Consider the following 24663-nt stretch of genomic DNA (forward strand, 5'->3'; position numbering starts at 1 on the left):
GCTGAGGGAAGCAGCGAGCAAGACAGGAGGTCTGTTGCACCGTGTGGGTCAGCTCCCTGGCTGGGGATTGCACTCATGCTGCAGTGGCTGGCAACAGCTTCATAATGCTGAGACTTGACCCCTTGCACCACCAGGGAGGTGCCGAAAGTGTCCTTGTAAATGGTGGGCCTTTGGTGCCAAAGTGTGAAACTAGGTGAACTGCTTAGGTCTTCACTCCATAAGAAATAACTCAAGATAGTGCCTTTGTGCGGACTGAGGACACAGCATGATGAAAAGGAAAGCAAACGCCCTCTACAATATGCCTGAAGCTGGACCCCAAACTGCTCCCTAGCTGTGACCGACAGTGATAAGGTCATAGAGCTGGGAAGATCAAGTCCTGAGGGGTCCACTGGTGACATGTCATTCATCTGTTAAGCTCTTCGGTGACTCACGACCCCAGACGTGATAGGTCCCACAGTCTTCCCTAGGCAAACCCCACCTGTAACAGAAACCTCACCCTTGCCTCCATGCCTTGTACTCTCCAAACTGGGGGTTTTGTGAGGGGTGTGTTCTCTCATCTTGGTGCCTGGCTTTTGTTTTTGTTGCATTTTTTTTTCCTTAAGAGATGTAATGCAAACCTGGCCATAAGGAAAAAGATAAATTCTTATGAGGACTGATGGGGGCTGGAGGGAACATATCAGCTATAGTTGTTATTTTATAAACAAATGCTTGAGCCACCCTGTAGCAACATCCATCCTGGGGAGACTAGAATTGTGTGATTAGGGGAGGAGGCTAGATCACTTGCTTCTTCCCTATCCTGTTTGATTAGCAAAAAGCAGGCTCAGGTGGCAAATGTGCGTGCAACTGAGGAGCGAGGCGCACAGGAGGACCTGCTCCCGCACCAGCAACATCCTTGTCTCTGAAGCCTTTGATAATAAAGCAAAATCTTTTCAATTAGAAACTGCTGTTCTGTTGTGAGTCACAGCTTCTGTTTTCATTTTAAAGAGTGTGTTCCACATTTTTCCTTTGGCTCTGTCGTTGGGAATCTGTTCTCTTTCTATTGTTGCTTCTTAATGTATTTATTCTTTCCATTCTCATGTAGTTCACACACAATAACCTGCAGCTGCAGAGTGCTTTGTATTGTCCATGGTGTGCACATGAGCTCATTTGAGTTTCAAAACTTTAAGATCCAGAGAAGTTAAATGATTTGCACAGGGTCACATAAACGGCAGTAGATCTGGAACCCAAATTTCTCAGCCCAGGTTTTCTAACTTCAGCTCGACTGCATTTTCCATTAAGTCTGTTGCCTCCCTTAATGATAATCGCTACCTTTTATGGATTGCTTATAATGTACCTGCACTTTAGTTAAAGTGTGTCATGCAATCCTCATAGCATAAGCCTATTCCTATTTTGCCAGTCAGGAAACTCAGATTTAGGCAGTCACTTTCCCAAGATCACTCAGCTCCTAAAGAGCAAAGCTGAAATTCAAACCCGGGTTTGGCTGTGTCTTAAAGCTACTGAACCACTAAGCTTTTAATTACTAAGCTCTTAACTACCATGCCCATATTTCTCCAACTTTAGGTTAGATGATGATTTAGGGCTTGTTGAAACACACAATGCTGGGCCCTTCTTCAGAGTTTTTGGTTAAGCAGTCTGGGTGAGGCTGAGAATTTGCATTTCCAAGTTCCACGCTGATGCAGGTGATGTTGGGGTTGGGAGGACAGTCTGAGAGGACCCCCACACTGCACCAGGCTGCCCTTCCCTGCCATGGGGGCACTGCATTGCTGCCAGTGAAATAAGGGGAAGGGTTTCAATTATGGATTATTGCATGGCCTGTTTTAAATGAGGTGCATCCCATACATTATTCAATACAACTTTAAGCAGAGAATTATTATGGCCATAGAGTGGTATTGGTTTCTAGGTTAAATCCTGGGTCATATTTTTATCGCGTTTTCCTTTGCAGTCACTTATGAAAATGGCTCTTCCTTCGGTGTCCTCACTGCAGTGGAGACTAAATGTCTATCTGAAAAGGGTAACAAGACCATTTATAAATTAAAGCTGAAAGTTTTTTGAGGTTAGTTCCTTCCTTCACCTATCCACCTTCTTACTTAGGATTTCAAAAATGTGTTAATTATCATTAGGATGGATGACAGAACCCTGTGGTCCTGAATGCATGCCTGATGGCGGGCACCTGGAGTAGGGTGTGGGCATAGGTAGATGGCATTCACCTGGGCTAAGACTGGGCTTTTAAGGGCGGCATCACGGGGACGCCAGCAGGAGCAGAGAAGCCGAGAGAAGCCCAGAGAAGGCCAGAGACCCCAGATAGAGTGAGGAGTGAGGATTTGCTGGGGGCTGTGAGGACTGCCAGCCTCCCGACCCCCCAGCACTCCTGCCTGCCATATGCCTGGTAAATCTAAATAAAAAGCCTGCAAAACCCATCGAGGACTCTCTAGGACTCCTTCTTTACCCACTCTGCTGGATCAGAAAACCTGTGCTTTCTTCCTAGTCCCTAATGCTGATAACCACTCACCTCTTCTCTCCTATTATTCTGTTATTTCGTGAGTGCCATCAATGTAAATAGAATAATGCAGTCTGTATCCTTTTGAGAGTGGACTTTTCACTTAACCTGATTTCCTCGAGGTTGTTGTGTATATCAGCAGTTCATTTCGTGTTGTTGCCAAGAAGTCTTCTAGGCTACAGATATGCAAGTTTGCTGGATCACTCACTCACTGAAGGACGTTCGCTTGATTTCCAGTTTGAGGTTGTTACAGATAAAGTTTCTGTGAACATTGGTGAACAAGTGTCTGCATGAAAATAAGTTTTCATTTCTCTGGGATAAATGCCCAGGGAGTGTAATCTCTGGGTCATACACTAAGCTCACTTTCAGTTTGAAAAATAAGTGCCAAGTCACTTTCCAATGAAGTTGTACCATTTACTCTCTCACCTGTATTTATGTTCCACTGTCTCTGCGACCTTACCGACACTGCTGCCCCCTGTCCTTTTGATGATAGTCATTGTGGTAGCTCCTTGTAGTTTGATTTGCATTTCCCTAATGACCAATAATGTTGAATATCTTTTCATATGTACCTTGCATATTTTCTTTGAAACAATCTTTATTGAAATCCTTCCTTTTTAAAATTTGGTTATTTGTCTTTTCCTTGTTGAGTTGTAAGTGTTCTTTACACATTCTGGATCAACATCCTAGATCAGATTTATGATTTGCAGATATTTTCTCCTTTCTAGGGGGTTGTCTTTTGACTTTCTTGATGGGAACTAGAGGGAGGGAGCCCCGTCTCTTGGTCATACTCACTGGGGATGGAGCATCCCTAAGGCAGAGCTGGTTGGATTTGATAATGGCCCAGATGCTGCTCAGACTTGCTCTTCTGAGTTTGAGTTGATTTTCTTAAATGAATGTTTCTCCATATCACATTATGCCCTTAAAATAATTTCCAGAGACTTTAAATGAATGTTGCTATAAATTTTCACTTGTTGAATTGTTCTTTCATCTGGGGAGAGAGTGTGCCACATAGGAAGCGGACTTGCATAGTGTTTTTTGTAATGACAGCACCTCCTGGACATTTGAGCCTTCCACTCTCATTGGCCTTATCTTATTAGCAGGTGATTCTTTAGTAGGTCTATAACTAGAAAAGGATCTTTTCTGCATAGTATAAGCAGGCCTGGAACAGTGCCTAAACATAGCATTTCTTGAAGGAACAACTCAATACATGAATGAGTGTAAACCTAGGAGGTAGATTTGGGGTATGTGAGAACATCTGAATAGAGAGGTCGGTCCACAGAAGGGCTGAGTGGGAGGGTACTGCATGTGATCTAACTGGTAAACCATTGTTCCCCTGCTACGTTGCAGGGTATCATTTCTTCAATTCTAATATATAGGTAATTCACAGGCTCACTGCCCCAAGTGCCAAAGAGAGGCTGGTTAATGGGCTGAGCATTCATGGTTAGAAGTCTGAAAATCACTGGTTTATGTTATGCATGTATATGTTCTGTAGTGCCTTTGTGTGTCTGTATGAATATGCAAATACATTGTACACATATAAGCAGATATCGAGAGACCTAAATTTATACACACATGCATCTAATGGTTATGGAAACCTTTCTCAAATGACATTCTTCTTTCTTATGATATGATGACAAGGAACAGTGGAATATTCAAATAATCTTCTGTCATCTAGTCCAACTGGCTCACTTTGCAGATGAGGAAACTGAGGCCCAGAGACCTCAAGGCTACCTAATGGGTTTCTGATTCTGCCAGCAGCCTTACCCCACATCTCCCATTACCTCGTATATGTGTGAACACAAGCTTCAACCATTCAAACTTTACTTGCTGTATCAGCAAATACTCCTTCTCTACAAGAATTTAAAAATCAACACTCACGTATGACTGTCATTTGAATTTTTCTCTTAAGTTTTCTGCCTTTCCCTCTGTTCCTTTGCTAGAGTAAAATTTGCAACTGGCAACTCTGAAACTTGTTATAATCCAGAACATTAATAGGTTTTCACATTTTTAGCAGCCTAATGATGAGGAGGTAGGACCTTCTGTGCTGGTCCCTCGGGGCTTTCTATTTTGGGCATTTATTAAACTTTGCTGTAGTTTGAAATATATTTGACCTTTTTATAATAAAAGATTTCAGTTTCAGCTATGTATGTATGTGTGTGTCTGTGCACATGTTTCCTGCTTCTCCATCAATTAGGTAGCGATTCAGACAGTAGCAGCAGTTGAACTTGAAGATAATTATCAATTACTTCCCTTTGTTGAGTGAGGAAACGAAGCCATGCCATCATAATCTAATATCTTTTTTATTTAGCTAACTTTGAACCTTCTTAAAAACTTTTCTCCTAAGTCTGTTTTTTGTAGTTTAATTAATGCAGCAAGGATTTTTATTTTATTCTCAATGGAGATCATCTTAATCCATTCACGGTGACCTTATCTTGTGCAAATTAGTTGTACATGCTTGTTTAAGCAAATGGTCCTTTGCATGAAGTCCTTTCTTAATGACGGGTGTATAATTGAAAATTGGCTTACTCCCATATGCCTAGTTTGTATGAGAATATAAAAATAGATATGGACTTTAAAAATATAAATGTATATATCAGTATCCCAAAAAGAGGAGGGAGGAATTCAGTGCCTTGGGGCTATGATTAAATTAGACGACTAGATTCAGAAAATGCTGGTGACATATGCTACTGCCAGCGTCACACCTGTCTGCTGAGTATGGCAAGCGCGTGAAAAATGAGAGTGATTCCATCTTAGCTCTGAGAAGCTGGGCCTTCGCAGGACACGAGCCACTTCTAGTTGCCCAAGTTTTCTTAAACTCTAAATGAACTTGAAAGTGTGTGTTTAGGAAAGAGCTTGTGGAAAAAAAATTTTTTTAAGATTTATTTATTTATTTATACAAGCACTGGGTACAGTCAGAAGCGCGGGAGGGTGAGAGAATTCACCAGAGCCAGAGCGGGGAACAGAACAGGCAGACCAACAAAGTACACTGCTGAGGGGAGCAGCGGGCGCAGCAAGAGAGGTCTGCGCGCCATGTGGGACCCTCGCCCGGCGGCCGGGGATCGAACTGGTGCTGCAGAGGCTGCGGGCAGCTTCGCAGCCCAGCACTCAACCACTGCGCCACCAGGGGAGGCCCTGGAAATTATTTTTAAAGGAATAGCCCTAAACAAAATGAAATGTGTGTCATCTTCCCTGCACTTCACTGAGTAAACAAACACACACACACCACTCATGTTTACTTTGCATTTTTACAAGTGTGAAAACAGTGTAACATCATTAAATGGTATTTGAATTAAAGAAACAGCATCTCTTCTGCAGTCCGGTTTGCTGCACCTGCCATGACTCATTGTTCTCAATATTCTTTTTTCCCCATTTCTTGGTCTGGCTCCTGTCTCACCAGCCCTTTTCCCTACAAGCCATGCCCACCCTTCTTATGCGGGAGTGCTTGTGGCAACTGGATGTTCTTGGTTCAGTGTACAAACTGCTGGAAGGAGAAAATAAATGTTTTGTGCCTGCCATGGAGATTTTGAATAGTTTTTAATAACCTGGTTTTGGAGGTTTGGAAATAAGAACAGTCTTGGTTTTGCTGATTGACCTGGTCTTAAAAAAGAACAAGAAGTAGCAATTTCTGTTTAAGCTTTGGGGAAGGGGGCGAGCAACTATTCCATAAAGTCACAAAACACAAAAACCTGGTTTTAGAAGCAAAAACTAGGCAAGCCAAGCTGTGTCAGGACCACCAGACTTGTCCTTCATTTATCTTTGCAAAAGCCCCCATCTGCCTTGCCAGCTGAAGGGGGACGTTTGTTCTTCTTTGGGCAACTGCCCCCCTCTCTGGAAATGTGAGGGCTGCCCACCCTGTGGCTCCCCAGTTGCTCTGGGTGGTTTTGTGTAGGTTTGTGCCCAGATGTTCATCCTCCCTCACCCCCACCCCCCGCTCCTGATGTGTCTTCCCTGCTGACAGCTCCCGTCTCCTTCCAGGTATGATTATCGGGAGATGCTGCACAACGCCACTTTCTGTCTGGTTCCTCGTGGTCGCAGGCTTGGGTCCTTCAGATTCCTGGAGGCTCTGCAGGTAAGAGACGCCATCCCAGAATAAGGCTGAGGAGTGGAGTTGGCAGACGGGTAGATTTAACCTCGCCCCTTCTCCTGGGATCTCAGCAGAATGCGTGGGTTATCTTTGAAGATCTGAAGTCTGTTTTCCCAAGGAAATCAGAACAACATCTGTATGAGTGGGAACGGGGAGATTTATACCCTGACATTGGACATGAGAAGATTAAATGGTTTCACCACCCCGGAGAATGTACCTTCAGCAAACTTTGCAAACAGAATGCAAACAGAATAGATCTGATTACTTGCTGGCAACCTGCTCCCAGTCCTTTCTGAGACCCTGTCCTTTTCCTGAAAGCCACTTTTAAGAACCAAGAAAAGGGCTTATTGGTACAACACCCCCAAGGCCAAATTGTCAGTCCCCCTCAGTCTTCAGTCGATTCCTCTAAATTCAGAAAATGAAACCCAGCAGAGCCACGGTGCTACTTATTTGCCCAGTGACCCCGAGACTGCAGTGAGCGGTCCCACGGTCCCCGCTGCAGCTCCGAGGCCTGCGTGGTTTTCTCCCTGCTCTTCCCATCACTCTGCAGAAATACCTTCTCCTCAGTTGTCCACGTTTCCCATTAGAAGTTGAAACCAGCCTTCCCCGATTGCGAGAAAGCACATGCTCTCTGCTCTTTCCTCTGTCCCTCCTTGTCTCCACGCTGCTGTGCTCTGCGCCTTGCTGTGTCTGTGTCTGTCCTGTGCTTCCTGATGTCCACCATTCTGTCCTGCAAGAGATTCCTTCTCTTCAAAGCCCTTTTCAGGTGCTCTCTGTGTTCTGCGAAGCACTCCACCGGTAGTGTTCTCGCAGCCTCTTGGGGTGTGGTGTGGGGCAGAGTGTCCTCTGGTTTGGATTATGAATTATGTGCAGCCAGAATTTTGCCATGAGTCTGTGGTTTCAGGCTGTTACATCCCTGTGCAGACAGCACATTGGGATGGCAAGTAGTTCAGGTCATCCACGCTGAAGGGAACAGGTTCGAGGTCAGGTGTCTGCAGAGCGGTGGGGAGGAAGGTGAACAGCCCCTAGTAGTTAAATCCACAAAGGGCTTTATCAGGCGTGCTGAGCCCTGTGTTGCTCACTGGTTCTCAGGATACCAGGGTAAATCACATCTCAAGCAGAATTGTAGCAGTTGCATTGACAAAACCGTTTATGCTCAAGGTTGGTTTTATGCTAGCATTTTGTTGGTGAAAGATTTTGTTACATCAATAAACCTTCTCCAACGAGGCCAGTCGTCTTCATGAAAGTAAGGTCAGCCAAACCATATACTAGAATAGAATGGGGTTTTACCATTCTAGGACAAGACTTGCAAATACCAAAATCTCAGCTGCACGCATCCAGCCTTTCTGTGACCTGTTAAGTCACAAGTTTACTTCTCTCCTGCCCTGAGCAGACTGGATCCAGGCAATAAAGAACTGCCAGTAATTGAACTTGTGCTACTTGTAACCCTGCTTGGGATGGTTCCTGCTGTCACTGCCCCCACTCATGAAGTCCTTTCCTTTGCACAGGCTGCCTGTGTCCCTGTGATGCTCAGCAATGGATGGGAGTTGCCATTCTCTGAAGTGATTAATTGGAACCAAGCTGCCGTCATAGGCGATGAGAGATTGTTATTACAGGTAAGGAAGGGGCTGTGGCCTTCAACAGATCAGTGGATTATTGCTACCTTCGTCCAAACTTTCAAAGAAGATGAATCCAAAAGGTCAGGTCTATAAAAGAAATTTTATCAGGAGAAAATTGCCTGTGTCATGGTGAATAGGAAGTCATTTATATGACATTGTTCACTTTCCAACACAAAATCTGCCCAGGTCCAGGGAATATGTTTGGAAAAGGAAAAGTTGTAGATAAAGGACATGAGCTTTGATTCTAGGAAGAGATGTTTATCTGCTCCTTTCATGTTCAGAATTTTTAGAAGTGATACAAGAGAGCTTTTGTATCATCCCTCTTTTCCTATCCCTTGCTTCTGTTTCTATATTTGCCTTCAGATTAATTTTCAAAAGAAGAGTGGTCTCTCGGGTTGATTCTTATAATTAGTGTTCTCCTTGTTCAAATGATCCAGTTTGGCTGCCCGAATCAGCATTATCTTTAACATTATATTTAAAAGAACAGCCTGTGGGAAAAAAATGTTTTTGTTTTTGTTTTTTTTAATGTATCATGACCATTTGGATTTTTTTTTTTTTAATTTAGTTTTGTTGTAGTAAGACTACTTAACCTGGCATCTACCTCTTGACACATTTTTAAGTGCCAGTGCTCCACTGTTGACTCTAACTGCAGTGTTGTTCAGACCTCTAGAGCTTATTCATCTTGCTTACCTGATACTTTCTGCCCACTCATTAGTAAGTGCCATTTCTCCCTCCCTCCAATTCCTGGCAACCATCATTCTTCTCTTTAATATAATGAATCTGACTATTTTAGATAGCTCATGTAAGTACAGTGTTAGTCTCTCTGTAACTAGTGTATTTTACTTAACATAATTCCCCAAGTTTCATCCATATTGACTGGTATTATAGATTCAAGACAATAGTGTTAGAACATCCGTATTATCTAAAGCAATTCAGAGATACAATCCCTATCAAAATTCCAATGGTATCTTTTAGAGAAATAGAAAAACAATCCCAAAATTCATATAGAACTACAAAAGACTCCTGATCGTCAAATTATTCTTGAGCTAGAAGAACAAAGCTGGAGGTATCATACTACCTAACTTCAAAGTAAATTACAAAGTGACAGCCATTGGAACAGTATGGTACTGGCAGAGAGATGTCTTATGGACCAGTCAGACAGAATGGAAGGCCCAGAAAGAAATTGATGCACACACAGCAAACTAATCTTCTACCAAGGTGTCTAATAAAAATATTAAACTCTCCAGAACTGCTTGGGAAAGGGGACACAATACACACAGAAATTTGGGGGCAGAAATAGTAGTTGATTTCTGAAGTCCTATGTGCAATAATGTGTCAAGTTAAACATAATTGTCATATTCCTTTCTCTAAAACTGTAGAATGTTTTAATGCTTTTCTTTGATGGCATTATGTACTTTATCTGGAACTACCACAAAATATTTGTGGGATGATTCTTTTAACTAGCCTTGCTTTTTTGTTGTAATTTGTTATCCAGAAAATTGAATTTCTCACCTTGTTGATTCTACTTCTGTGCCACTGACCAATCTACCAGCTAACTGGTGGAGTAATGCTGCACTCTCCCCGAAGTAACAGGTGAAATATCTGTAATTGAGAAACCTGTAGTTTAGGCAAGTCCAGCTGAAAACAGCTCCCAGAACACTCCTTCTGTCTGTTACTCAGGCTCCTGGGACCTCCCACACCAAAGAGGAATTGTGATCTAGGAGTATCCTCCCCATATTCAGATGCTGTGTGTCTAAAACATTTACTCATGAACAGTCAAGCAAAAGTGTTATGTTTCTTTTCCAGATTGCTTTTCCCCTTCCTTTTGATTTTCAAAATAATGCATACTCATTAAAAGGAAATTTGGGCAGTAAAGGGATTAAGATATACAAGTCCTAATTTCTCCATTTATATAGATGTCCTGATGAATTCGATGTAAGTTGGGAGTATGTCTTTGAGATGGAGAATGTTCCAAGATCCTTAATCATGATTGTCCACTTTCTACCATTTCACCAACTTTGATACATTTTTCACCTTTCTACCATTTCACCAACTTTGATACATTTTTCACCTTCTGAACTTTTTTGGCTTGATCTGAAAATTTTGTTTTTCACCCTACACCCATCCAAGCTTGCTGGTGTTTCCCTCTCATGCAGGCTGGCATTGCACAGCTGCCTCCGTATTGAACAGTGTCTGCACTGTCATTGACAGTGGTTTTAAAGTGTTGGCAAAGAGCCTGAATGTCTGCTCTGGGAAATGTTTTTGTTATGTTACAATTTTTCATTTCCTGTTTTAGAACAGCTTGGATGTTTTTATTTGCATATATTCTTGTCATCATGTCACCAAGAGAACTTAATGTTACTTTCCTATATCTGTTTTTGTAGATTCCATTAGTTTTTTTGTATCGTACATGACCTTTTATTAAGACTTCATTGAGTTCTGCAACTTCAAAACAATCCGGCCAAATTGCAATTAATTTATCACTTTCCCATACCTGTCTCTCAGGACAAGTGGATTAATAGCCAACAGACAAACGTCATTAAGACTTGGAGCACTGTCTTTTCAGTCAATTGGAATTATCTTCCAGGGCACTCTCAGACACCTCTCATCCCCACAAATGGTAGAACATTGATGTGATAACATCAAGATGTGACCATCTGTAAGAGGGGGGCATGCTTTGGTAGGTTAATCCCTGATTGTCAATTTCTCCCTTCATGACTACAACCTATTCACTTTTCTGGAATCCACATAACAAAGAGAGCTTTTGGTAGTTTTCTAATAGACTCGTTCCTTTTGACCATGATAAAACTGTGAAGTCAACCTATATGACTCCTTGAAAATACCATTGGCATTTTGAAGAGGGTATATATAAGAACTTGAGCAGGATACATTTTTTTTCTATTCTTTCTTTGGCAATCTAGCCAACTTTCTCAGTGAATAGATCAAAATAAATTTTTGACTTATCAAGACTCTCTGAAAGTTTTCTATAAGGATAATTTACTTCCATTTGACTTTGATCACTGATTCCAGCGTAATGTTTACCTGCCAGTATTTCTCTTGTACCTTTTATTTCCTAGCTTTTTCAATGTGGGAAATCCATATTACATATTTTGGGGCACAGATTTAGGAAAGGAAAGTGAGCCAAGGAAAGTGAGCTTGTCCTTATGTTCTTATTGTGAAGCAGTTTCGTTGCTTCTCATAAGAATAGTCTTGAATCAAAAACTGTGCTACCACTTCCTCCCCCTCCAGTAGAAATTCAGATGTAGTCTTTGTCACAGTGCCTTGGGTAACTTTCTTATTAAATCAGCTAACAGAACATTCCTACTTCAGCTTGGGCCCCTATGTCTGTCTGATTAGTTACGCATTAGGGAGGCAAGCATGCAGAAAGAGGTGAGAACAAAAGGGCAGTTGCTAATCACAAGGAATCTCCCCTAAGAGTATAGACTCATAAGTGAAATAGACCTTGAACTATAGGTGAAGATAGGAAGCCAGCTCAGGGAACTCACCAGAAACCCAGAAAATTTCATTTCAGAGCTCTAGATCAAGCAAGTGCTCAAGCAGTCATTAAGCAATTGGTCCAACTTTATCATCTCTCTTCTGTCAATTATAACGATGCTACTAGTAGTAATTAACTAGTGGTAGTAATTAAGCTTTCCATGTACCAGGCACTTCTCTGGTCTTCATTACAACCTTATGTTCTTTGTACAATCTCTCCCTTTTATAAAAAAGGATATGGACTCTGAGAGAAGAAGTAAATTATCCAAAGAAAGTTAGGAGATGGTAGAGCCCAGAACCTCACTCCTGTGTCCCAGTGCTTAACCATTTCAGCTAAATTGCTGGTAAAAATAATGATATCCCTGAGGTGACTTCAGATGGCCACAATCATTTCAGCTTGCTCTTCATTAACTAACAAAAACTACTCTCCTGGTCTTAAAATGTGCAGCAGGATGGACAAGACATAGATCCTTTTGTAAAATCCTGTAACTTTACAGAGAGCAATGATGGCTAAACATATGTAAATGCTTGGCAGATAGCATTAGATGGTGATAAGTGCTGGAGCCAAAAAGAGAGGTGTAGGGGAGCAGAAAAACTCCAGGGTGAGAGAGGTGGTGTATCTATGATTAACCCCAGATTCAGACTGAATGAGGAGACTCAAAGACTTCCCCTAAAATGTCCTTTTGTAGATAATTTTTAGTCCCTGGCATGGCATGTCCTAGAAATGCTTGGGAGATGATGTCTTTCAGTCTTTCCTCAAGGTCAGCAGTTCCTTCCCTGTTAAATTTGATGGCCCAAGTGCAGGATGAAGGATGTGTGATGCTCAGAGGAAAAGACACAGTTGATACTATAGGAACACTGCAAACAATGATAACATGCTACCCAATCTTAGAGGTCAACAATAACTTGCATTAATAGTCATTAAAACTGATTTCCAGTAAGCATTCTTTGTACCTGACACCTCTTTTAAGGCATTTCAATGTAAGGGGTGGTGATTTTTTTAGTATATCTGTATGCTAGAAACTGGATGCTATGAAGATTAAAAACCCAACCCAAGTGGGTTATCTTGATCAAATGGCATCTCCTCATTTTCCAGTTACAGTTACTACGTGTTCACCTTGTATTACAGATTCCTTCTACAATCAGGTCTATTCATCAGGATAAAATCCTAGCACTTAGACAGCAGACACAATTCTTGTGGGAGGCTTATTTTTCTTCAGTTGAGAAGATTGTATTAACTACACTAGAGGTAAGTGAAACTACTTGGTCTTAAATAATGGTCCTTTGTACGTGTCTCTTGGCCTTCTCTTTGGCTATCCATGATGTGTAATTGGTCAAATGGGGCAAAACTGAATTTTCAGTACTTGGATGTGACAGTTAACCCCCTTTTACCTGCTCTGCCATGCCCAAGCCAATACCTCCATTCCTGACAATCCGCGGAAGGAAAACTGATACGAGGCAAAATCATACTCCTTAATGGAGAGATTGGCTCTATCTTCGATCGTTTCAAGGATATGTGGCTAATGACTGCCCTCCTGTCATTCTCACTCACTGGCAACCTTGGAAGACATATTTCTGGAGTTCATTTAGAAAACAGAGTGAGCAAGTGGGGAGGAATAGCTAGCATTCTAAAAATAAGAATACAGGTATCCCTCACTATCCAGGAGTTCCTGTTTCACCACTTTGCTTTAGGGAAGGGCTTATGTTAGTATCTGTTTTTGATAACTCAAAGAAATCCACAGAGGATTTTCACTTTTAGACAAAAATGAAAACAGCATTTGGTTTGCAGCAGCCATTCGCAGCCCAACTGAGCGGTAGGAGTGGTATCCTTTCCTGAGAACTCCTTCCTCCAGGCTCAGGCTATGTATTTAGCATATCATTCCTGCTTTTACTATATGTTAATGTTATTTTAGGTTTTACATGTTATTTGGTATGATTTGGTAGGTTATTTTGGGGGTCTGGAAATGCTCAAAAATTTTCCATATAAATTGATGGTAATTGCTTCTTCCTATTACACTCTTTCGACTTACAAGAGCTTTCATAGGAATGCTCTACTTTCAGATAGCATGGGGGGACTGTAGTTTACTGGGTACACAATCCAGTAGCATTGGGGGACAGCAAAATTAATTCCCAAGACACGTGCATCCTGAATAGCATCAGTGTTGCAAGTAGGTGTTAAGAAGAAAATCAAGATTACCCCCATTGGTTGCAAAAAGTGTTAAATTTTATGAAAGTAGAAAAGCTAAGCAGATGGATGCCAATCCTCAAGTTGCCTTTTTTAAGGTAGGATGGAGAAAGAGAAGCATGGAGATGATTAAAATGTTTGGAAGGGGAGCAAATAACCATGGCCTGAGGCTATACCAAAGTAGACAAAGAGCTAAGAAAAGTTTTGGGAAACTGCAAACTCATGAATAATAGGCTTGCAGGAAGGAAAGCTGGCAGTCCCTGGTGAGACACAGCACTGGGTTTATTCTGGGGTTTGCATAATGATTTGGGGGGGTGCCTTTTTTGTGGTCTCACTTTTGAAATAGGTACCCTGGAAAAGTGATTACTGCTCTAGAAGCTAATATAATTTGGAGACTTCATGAGATGTCAGTAATACCAAGAAAAGTGGAGTTACCCTATTTTCTTGCCATCCTGGGTATGTGAGCAGTGCTGGTCCTGCCCCAGTTACACTGGAGCACACACATATCCCAGCTGAGCTGGGGCTCCCCACTCACCTGGGGGCATGTTGTAGTGAATCCTCATGAATAGTTCACTTGTTTTCTTCCTGGAAATAAATGAAAAGGGCTATTTAGGACCCAGGCCCCATTCATGGAGAGGACATGGTCAGAATCGCTTCCAGGGTCTTCCTTATCACAACCGTGCTTCTCTTCCTCCTCTAAAAGAACTCTTCTAGTTGAAGTTGATTATTTTTTTTAAAAAGATTTTTATTTATTTATTTATACAAGCGCTGGGTACAGTCAGAAGTGCAGGAGGGTGAGAGAACTCACCAGAGCTGGAATGGGGAACAGTACAGGCAGACTGAAGAAACACACTGCTAAGGGGAGCAGCGGGCATGGCAGGAGAGGTCTGTGTGCCATGTGGGACCCTTGCTGGCAGCCAGGAATCAAAACCGGCGCTGCCAAGACTGCAGGCAGCTTTGCAGCCCAGAGCTCAACCGCTGTGCCACCAGGACAGGCCCTAATTATTTTTTTCACGCCTGTTCATAGCAACAGATTTGAATATGTGATAGATACCCTTCTATCCTGTCCTCCATCTAAGGCCCTTCCAAGGTCCTACTTAAGCAAAGTTGAATGTCAAGTTGATTTTGGTTTTCACTTTTTATCAAAGATGTACATATTCATTCTAGAAAATAATGGAAAATACTTACAGCATGAGCATAATTACCCATACAAATCATAGTTGACATGTGTACATACACGTCAATTTTATGAAAAGTTATAAATATAATTTTTTACTTTATTTCTATAATTTATAACCCATTGCCTTTTTTCCCTGCTTAATAACACTGTCAATGTTGTTTTATGTTTTTTATTTTTCTACAAGTATTTTAATGACTATCTAATATTCCATTTGAATTAGTGGTTTTGTCCAATTTGTTCTTATATATATAATCTATGTTCAAAAAAGATCTAATCTCCCCCTTTTTTTTGGACAAATTACTGTCTAATCCCAATTCTTAAATTATATTTTTCCTTAGTCTTTTCACATCCCTCCTTTATGCATCTTTGAGAGTAATTCTGGCCTTTCACATCTGCCCTGCTAGTTAGCCACTGAACAGAGCTAGAACATGTGTTTTCATTTTTTCACCCTGTGTGCCATCTTCTCAAAAAGCTCAATTTAACCAATCTGCTACTGGAGGCAATTGATGTTGTTTCTAATTCTTTGTTTTTAACTATAGATGTCTTTACAAAAGCAATGACTTTCTACGTGTATCTGAGACTGTCTCAGTATGTATACTTAGGACAGAGTCTCTGAAGTGGCAATTCTCAGCCAAAAAGTATGGGCATTTCTTCGGCTCCTCTTAGCATTGCCAAAACACTTTGATACAGAAAGCCTGTATCAGTCTAGACTCACAAGCCATCTGGGGAAGACCCTCTCTTGCTATACTCTTGTCAGCCGTAACGATCATAATTAAAACACACACGTATACAACTTCGCTAATTTGCCAGATGAAAGATGATACCTCATTAGTTAACATTTCTTTTGAGTATGGTTTATTGCATAGATCTGGTGTTTTGCCTATTAAGTCATAGTGCTCAATTATCCTGTAATAACAGTTGGATGTGTTCTATTCATCAGAATAGGATCTTAAGTTAAGCAGTTTGCATCTCTGTGCCTGGCAAGTCCTTCTTCCCCTTGGAGTTAGGCCATACAGTTCTTCAGTGAAGCAGTTGTTTCAAAAACACTACAAACCATATACTTGGTTCAAATTTATAGCTACTGTCAAATCTTCTCCTACAGTTTCAAGATTGCCTTGTAACAATTTGACTTCTCAACCAAATTGTATGGGAGAAACCATGCAGTTTCCCTTTTTAACTCAGAATTTAAATTATCCCAGAATTCAGTGTAAATAGAAAAGCAGAGAAAATAGCAGAAAGTACCATTTACATACACAAATAAGCAAAACCAATGTGCTTATAAACAATAATGTTAAATATCTCATGTCAAAAATGCTCACTTAGTTTGGAATTTAGGCAAAATGTCCTTTGTTCCATGATGATGTGCCTATGACATGGAGATCGCTCAGAATTGCCCTTAAGACAACATGAATTTGAGGATTCCTTCCTTTGCGGTATTCTACACTCAGACTCTTGAATTCCGGGCCTGTCTTCCTTGCTTGGTGTATTTTAGACAATGGGAAGGAGATTGCTTGGTCTTTGGAGATCATGAGCTTTGGAGTTGTAGGTAGACAGAGTTGAACCTCACCCTTCTCCCCCATGTCAGGGTCAGGTTGTTAGTCTAGACCATTGTGCCATACTCTGTAATACTGGGGATGCTGCTAGTGTTTCTAGTCTAACTAAAATTTCCTACTTCTGCCTCCTGGAATGAAAGACTTCTTTAGCCAGAGGTAGGATCTTTGGAGCTCAGTTTTTTGGTGCAAATTGAGGAGTAACAACAGGGACTATGTATTCTTCATGGATTCTATCATTTGTCAGAATATTGAAAAACAAAACCCAGCTCTGTGGAACCGCAGGAGCCCATGACAATCAAGGTGAGCAACCAAAGGAGCATGTGATTGTAATAATTATATGAAAACAGCTGATGGTAGCTTGGAAGGCACATGTGTAGTGGCTAGTGGATTTTATGAAGTACGATCTATTTTCCTTCTGTTACCTAACCATGCACCTACAGACTATGATCTTGCTTTGCACTTGGACAATAAAATGTTAAAATCAGTGAGGTAATGGAAATAGAGATTGCTTCGGCTCACAGCGTGGTGGCATATGGTGGCACTGCATGTGTGAGGTGACATTGCATTGGTCAGAGGACTGAGTCAGGGCCACACAGAATGTCTGTAACCTGTAGTCAATAGTCCATTATTTAAAAAACAGATGGCACATTAAGAGGAAAAATTAGGAGACTGTCTTTCTTCCTTTCGAATTTACATTAATAGGAAATATTATGCTTATGGAAGGTGCCATTTGTGGCTGTAATGAAAAAAAAAAAGTGTATGAATGTATATGTGTTGATTTTCTTTATAGCCAAAGAAGTGCCCAACCTCTGAATGTGATTCTTCCCCCCACAACAATAGGGTGAGCACTTAGAGTCCTGAAGAACTGGTCCAGTGAGGTAGCAGAGAGGACTGGATATTCATAAAGGGATAAAATGAGCTTTTATTTGGGGACTAAGATCTTTACACTTGCGAACTTTGAGAGGGCCAAATTGATTGAAATCTTCTAGAAAAAACATTTGGCAATACATAGAAACATACTGGGAAGTGTGCCTATCCTTTGACAAAGACCTGAACAATCCTAAATGTGGAAAAAATTATTTATAAATATGCATATTGCATGGAAAAATTTGTAAACTATTGTTGGCTATTTGGGATAAGTAAACTATGAATACTATTTGTTCTCTAGAAAGATAGCTATAATATATAATATATGCTGCTATAGCTATGTAATCATTGAAAAAACCCTACACCTAGAAAATGATCACAGAAATGAGTTTTTAAAGCAGTCATTTTAAAAATATAAACTTAGACTTTGTTACAAATACATTCTGAGAGGCTGCTATAATTAATGTGCTGTTTTATTACAGGTAAGTCAGATGAGTCTTAAAAATGACCACTTGCTTGACCCAAATTAATTTCAATCTTTGGACTGTTCGCATATCTCATAGAGTCCTATCAAGATCTGGTTAAAGGTGGCATAAAATGCTTGTTGATATTTCAAAATAACTACTTACTGTATTCCTGAATTCTGGAAAGATAAGTGTTTGATCATGAACCAGAAAGGTAACTGATGACAATGAGAAACATACCACCCAGACACCCAAAGCAAATGGTTGCCCATTTTATGACATCTCTTGAGTTCCTGTCATTTGCATGTCAGTCAGTTTTAGGATGCTATCTGTTGTGAATGTATGCTGTAGCTTGATATCCAGATTTATTTAAGTGACCACCTACTAGAAGGTACATAAGTTTGGAAAGCAAGAAAATAGAGGATTTAAATGAATAACTATAGAGGGGAAAGATTGTAAAGGAAAAGGATATGGAAGATACAAATAATTGTTAAAAATTAATATGTATTGTGAACTACAAAGTGAAATTACTAGCCATGAAAATAACTCTAAAACTAAGACAATTTTCTCACTATTAAAGCCTAGACAATAGAATTTGAATATTGCTTTTGTACAAGTAAACACGGATATTTTAGCTGGATTCCTAAAATCTGCACCCAATTAGAAACATCTATCTACCTATGTAAAATTAGCGATTTTGATCTGGGAAAAGATAAAATGCAGAAATTATTGAACTAAGATATTTAAGTTCTAAATTTCCCCCTTGCTTCCCTCTCATTAAAAAATATAAATCTGATAAGGTTTGCAAAGATAAATGTAGCTCACTTTATTACTTCTCCAGTCACCATGTGGGATGAGATGAGGGTGTTAATAACCTTAGCAAATAATAAAACTCCATTTAAAATGGTCTGTACTTAAAATCACATTGCATTAAATGGAGACCTGGAAAATGGTGATTTAGGTCTTAAATCTCTTGAGATTTATGGTAGGATTTTTCTTTTTCTTTTTTTTTATAAAAAAACCCCACATTGCTGAAACTTGAAATTCTGTATCAAGTTAATTATTTGCCAAATCATATCTTTAATGAGTGGTGGTATAATTACAGGAATTTGAAAGTCACAGAAAGAAATCTGTAAAGTGTACTAATCACATTTATCTGACAAATGATTCAGGATGGGAGAATATTTGACTCTAAATGTAGAATTTAATGATCTGCAAGGTCCCAAGTCCAAAGAAACTAATGAACTAACTAGCTGGGCTATTATTAGTCTTCGTATGCCTTGCTTCTTGTCCTATTGTGGAGGATGTTTTAAACAATTGTTCACTCACTACCTTTTGAGATGGAAGACAGCAAAGATTTTGGCTAGCCAGTACCCAAAAGTCCTCAATTAACTTTGAAAGGAAAATGAAATATGACAAGCAAGTAGATCTGCCTCCTGATTTAAAGGAACAGACTAAAACCTCACTAGTTTCCAGACTGTGGTAGGCCTTCCAGATGGCCCGAGCTCCATCGCTGCAAGGCCCATGGAGGTCTCTAGGCACTGAGGCCACGTCTTCCTGATAGGGACCTATAGCCAGCTCTTGAGACGCAGCCATTGGGACATTGTTGCACTTTACTCTCAGACAAGCTTGGACTTACCTCAAAAGATCGAATAGAGTTTATGGTTAGACTGTAGTTTGATCAGGAAGTTTGATGACCCGACTTCTTCCACTCTCTCACACCTTCCAATGTCCGTCACTCTCCTTTTGTACCAGACATGTTTATCTGGGGAATTTGGGGTCACTATGTTAAGCGCTGTCATCCCTAAATTGAGAATGATGGTGATCCTCATCATCATGGTCTCATCCTTACCAGGTGCTCTCTTCTCATTTCCTAGATTATTCAGGACAGAATATTCAAGCACATATCACGTAACAGTTTAATATGGAACAAACACCCTGGAGGATTGTTCGTACTGCCACAGTATTCATCTTATCTGGGAGATTTTCCTTACTACTATGCTAATTTAGGTAAGTGACTTCCTTCCAGGAGCTACCCTTACTTATGCTCAAGTTGCTGCCCAGAATGAATGCCCCTTTGTGTTTCTATCTTTTTTTAAAAAAAAGATTTATTTATTTATGCATACAAGAGCTGGGGTACAGGCCAGAGATGTGGGGGGTGAGAGGATCCACCAGAGACAGAGTGGGGAACAGAACAGGCAGACTGACCAAAATGCACTGCCGAGGGGAACAGTAGGCAAGAAAGGAGAAGTCTGCCATGTGGGTAGCTCCCTGGCTGACCAGGGATCGAACTTGTGCTGCAGAGGCTGTGGACTGCTTCCTAGTGCTGTGCTTAACCCCTTGCGCCACCAGGGAGGCCCCCTTGTGGTTCTAAATGGAGATCTTCCTGACAGCCTGCCTATGAGGTGGTGTTTCAGACTCCTGTCAAGAATTTTGTATCCAGCAGAGCTTTATACAATGGGGGTTAAAAAAAGCCTTTCTTATCTGAGCAGTTGCACTTTTATATTTAGTAGAGTTACTTCTGTTTGAGAAATGGGCTTCCCAAAGTATAGATCATTTTGAATCTGGCAATGGGATAGCTAGTTTTAAGTCTCGTCATATATAAAATGGAAATAGAAGATCTCTCCCTATTTTTTTTTACTTCTCTATCTCATACCAAAGAAAAACTGAATTAATAAAGGGAAAGGAAAAAGATTGAAGACTATATGAAGATGGATATATTATCCACTCTTTCAACATTAGTTATGTTCCTCTTCTGGCTATGTGAATGGAGTGCTAGGGGGTAGAAATAAAAAGTCAAATGAGATACAATCTTTGCTCTTCAGTATTTTTAGTGTCTTTATAATGAGGAAAAGAGAATGGGCAGAGGGACAGAGCTCTACAAGTCTACTGTTCATGGCATGGACGTGTTTGTATATAGAATCCCAGGTGTCTAATGTTAATAGTGTCATGGATATGTACCCACATTCACAGTTCTAAACTTGAGGAACCCTGGGATAATAATGCATTTTTCAAGCCGACATGACAAAAAGACTAAGTTTTTCCACGCAAGGCTTCTATTCTCCAATAACAACAATCTCTCCCTTATTTTGAGTTGTACGTGTTCAGGTTGAAACAGTTAAGATGAAACTTAAAGAAATGTATGGCCTAAAACATCAAACAGGGACAAGATTAGAATTGAGTTGTTTTCAGATTAAGGCCATATTTGATAAAATTTCTATATATTTTTTGGTAAATACTGAGATCTTCATTTGGAGTCAGCACGTTCGATGTAGATAAATGATGCTTTTGAAACTATCGCAGGGCAATATGAAAGCAGTGACTGGTCCATCCTCATGGTTAAAAAGGAACTTGGCTTGGCAAAATCTTGAATGTGTGTCTAGATAGCGGGAAAGTTGGCGTCTAACATATATTGAAAGTTCTAATAGGATAATATGATTTGCTCTTCAAAATATTTGTATAGTCCTTTAATATATATATAGCCTGATTTGATTCTTGCCTTCATCCCGTCAATATCAAAGCTTAACTTGAATGTCCCTACTCTTGTCTTCTTTGCATTCAAGCTACTAAAATATGAAGTTAGTGAGTCTAAACTAGTGAATTTTTTTAAAGGTTTATTTATGCATACAAGAGCTGGGGTACAGGCCAGAGGTGTGGGGGGATGAGAGGATTCACCAGAGACAGAGTGGGGAACAGAAAAGGCAGATCTGCTGAAATACACTGCTGAGGGGAGCAGCGGGCGAAACAGGAGAGGCCTGCCACACCATGTTGGTAGCTCCCTGGCCAGCCGGGGATTGAACTCATGCTGCAAAGGCTGCGGACAGCTTCATAGTGCTGTGCTTAACCCCTTGCACCACCAGGGAGTCCTTAAACTAATGGAATTTTAAGAGGCTTTTTAACCTGGCTCCAGTTTCCCAGTTTTTATGGGAAAATTCATCCACCTCTTTCTCTTTGGTGGCTGTGGCAGTTTGCATCATCATGGTACCTGCCTGCTGGGGTTTCAGAGCACACAGTAGGCAGAGGACTGCACCACTTCCTTTCTCTCTCAGCTGTGTCATGGCTACACAAAGAAGAGATTGTCATTTTGAATTTTCTTCTTTTTTACTTTACTTCTTTTTTACTTTTGCTTCCTCTCCAAAATAGTAATGATTCTGGTGGTGGGGCTGGCAGGCAACATATAGGGAGCCCCTATTATCTGCTAGGTCCTGATCTAAGTGCTTCGCATTAACTCATTTAATTCCCGTTACAACTCCCTGGGTTTGATACTATTGCTATCAGCTTGTTTCACAGCTGTGAAAACACCGAGGGTTAAGTAATTTTCCCAAGATATTATCACACTACCAGTTCCTGGTGGCGGAGATTCAGACCAGGCAGTCAGACTCTAGATACTGATCTTTTAACCTTTACCACCGGCTAGTTACTGTTTGAAAGACTGTTAATCAGGAAAAAACCCTTTACCACACAATTAAGAATAAGACCCACGAAAATACCCTGGGAGAGAGCATATTTACTTAAATCCATACTGAGATGTGATTAGAGTTGACCGTTCTTGAGTGGTGAGACCGTGTGTGTGTTTGTGTGTGTGTGTGTATTTAGACTTTGGGACCTAAATAACAGAAGGGAGATCAAAGATGCCTCCCCCAGGCCAGGAAAGGATATCAGAGGAAGATCTGGAAATGGACATTGAGCTGAAAATTATTGAGGCCTCTCGATGCGGGTGGCAGTTAACCAGCAGCGTTTCACCTTGCCTTGTTTTGTTCTGTCAGGACATAAGAGGCGAAGGAAAAATATGCTGGAAGGGAACATTAGCTCTAGGGATGCAGTGGAGCAAGGAGGAGTAATTTCTAAGTCTTGTTTTTCAGAGCTTCATTAGGCACCTCTCCCCTTTCTATTTCAGGTTTAAAGCCCCCCTCCAAATTCACTGCAGTCATCCATGTGGTGACCCCCCTGGTCTCTCAGTCCCAGCCAGTGTTAAAACTTCTCGCGGCTGCAGCCAAATCCCAGTACTGTGCCCAGGTGAGTGGGGGCTGGGCAGCATGGCACCTGCCTCCTCCAGCTTCGTGGATGGAGACTCTGCTCCTTCCCTGCTGCACACTTTCCCAGGGACTCAGCTCACATCAGGCACTGTTCCTGCCCATTCATTTTTGGTTTCTGGTTATAGCCTTCTCATTAACGTAAAGGTTCTTGGAGGTGAAATCCAGCATAGATGTATGGTGGGTTCCAAAGAGATCTTTGCACTCTGGTAATGTTAAAACACACACACACACATGCACACGCACACATTATTTTGTTTTCATGTCAAAGTCATAAAGTCACTGCAGAAATGCCACTGGAAGGACCCAGGAAAATAAGTTTTAAAAGAAACAGACTTGTGGTGTCAATTTCTGTCACAGCAACTGCGACTAATTATAAAATTGGGAGCAGAAGATTATATCTATGGTAACAATATTTTCCAAATCAGTATCACTCCCATGCTTTTCACAGTGGTTTTTCTGATTTGTAAATTACTTTATATAAAGAGGTTTACAAAGGAGGAAAGAATTAAATCATGTTGAAGTATGCATTTTTGAACTAAACACATTTATTGGAAATAATGAAGTTACATAAAATCAACAGCCATTCTGAGAATCCAGAACATGAGCTCATACTAGTTTTCTCTTGAATTCTTGTTTCTCCCCCTTTGCTAGGGGTAGTGGAAGTTCATAACAGAAGTTCAGATGCGGGGTGTACATTTTTATTTAATTTGAGCAGTGCTTTTTTAAATCTCACTCATCCTATGAGATCAGAATTTAGGAAACCACTTTATTAAGATCCAGCCACCCTAAAATTACTTCTTTTCCCCTCCAGCTTTCTCCTATCCTCTGGACATACTGTTTTTAGGTTGTTCTTTTTGTCCTGTGTCTCTTCTTGTTGAGATGAGAAGGTTCTGCAGGTTGTGTGGGAGTAGACTGGCTTGCAGATTCAGTGTTGATGCCTGCCGTTCTGACTCAGAGACTTTGGGTTGGAAGCATGGATCAACCCATCATCATCCGCCTAATGATCTCTGTCCGTTGCAGATCATAGTTCTCTGGAATTGTGACAAGCCCCTCCCAGCCAAACACCGCTGGCCCGCCACTGCTGTGCCTGTTATCGTCATCGAAGGAGAAAGCAAGGTAGGACTGGAGGGGTGCACCCGCCATGGAGTCTCCGTTTTTCCCTGGGGAACTTTGGGTGTTGTCCCTGTGTGTCTTGCTCCTTCTTGTGGGAGCTGCTGGTCCTGGACCGTTTTTCCTAAAACTCTCCCTGTCTCTGAATGGCCTCACTTTGACAAGACTAAGTTCTATAAGAGCTGAGTGCTAACAGGCACTCCTTAGAAGATTTGTTACCCCATATATATCCTTCCCTGAGCCTCAGTTTCCTCATCTGCATAATGGACATAATGACACCTGCATTCTAGAGTTGCTGTTAGGATTAAGTGAGTTCAGTGCCTGCCAGTAGTAATCTGTAAATCATGAGGGGAAGGATGAGGCTGTTGGTGATAGTGGTGGTGCTTGAGCTCTGCTTAGCTGGTTCATCTGAATTAGTTGTATCTGTCTGAATTTTGGCTTTTCCTTGTATTTATCCTAAGAAGGGCATTTCCACCCTCTTTATGTCTTGGTGTCTCTATCAGAGACTCTCACATGTGCTGCCTTGCTGCCTCCTGCTCCCACGCTCCAATTCATCTCACCCAGAACTGAATA

General features: G+C 41.0%; 1 protein-coding gene across 1 annotated transcript in view; it reads left to right on the forward strand.

The window, feature by feature from the left end:
* The window catches only part of EXT1 (exostosin glycosyltransferase 1), a gene marked incomplete at both ends in the record, with an annotated part of 264824 nt that overhangs the window by 223741 nt on the left and 16420 nt on the right, over positions 1-24663 (forward strand). Inside the window, 6 exons of the mRNA XM_084229290.1 lie at positions 6473-6566; positions 8090-8197; positions 12825-12944; positions 19822-19954; positions 22842-22960; positions 24001-24096. Of these exons, the coding sequence (XP_084085416.1) occupies positions 6473-6566; positions 8090-8197; positions 12825-12944; positions 19822-19954; positions 22842-22960; positions 24001-24096 (670 nt within the window). The remainder of the gene's footprint in view (positions 1-6472; positions 6567-8089; positions 8198-12824; positions 12945-19821; positions 19955-22841; positions 22961-24000; positions 24097-24663) is intronic.

The sequence above is a fragment of the Talpa europaea genome, assembly GCF_964194135.1.
Source record: "Talpa europaea genome assembly, chromosome: 3".
NCBI lineage: Eukaryota > Metazoa > Chordata > Mammalia > Eulipotyphla > Talpidae > Talpa > Talpa europaea.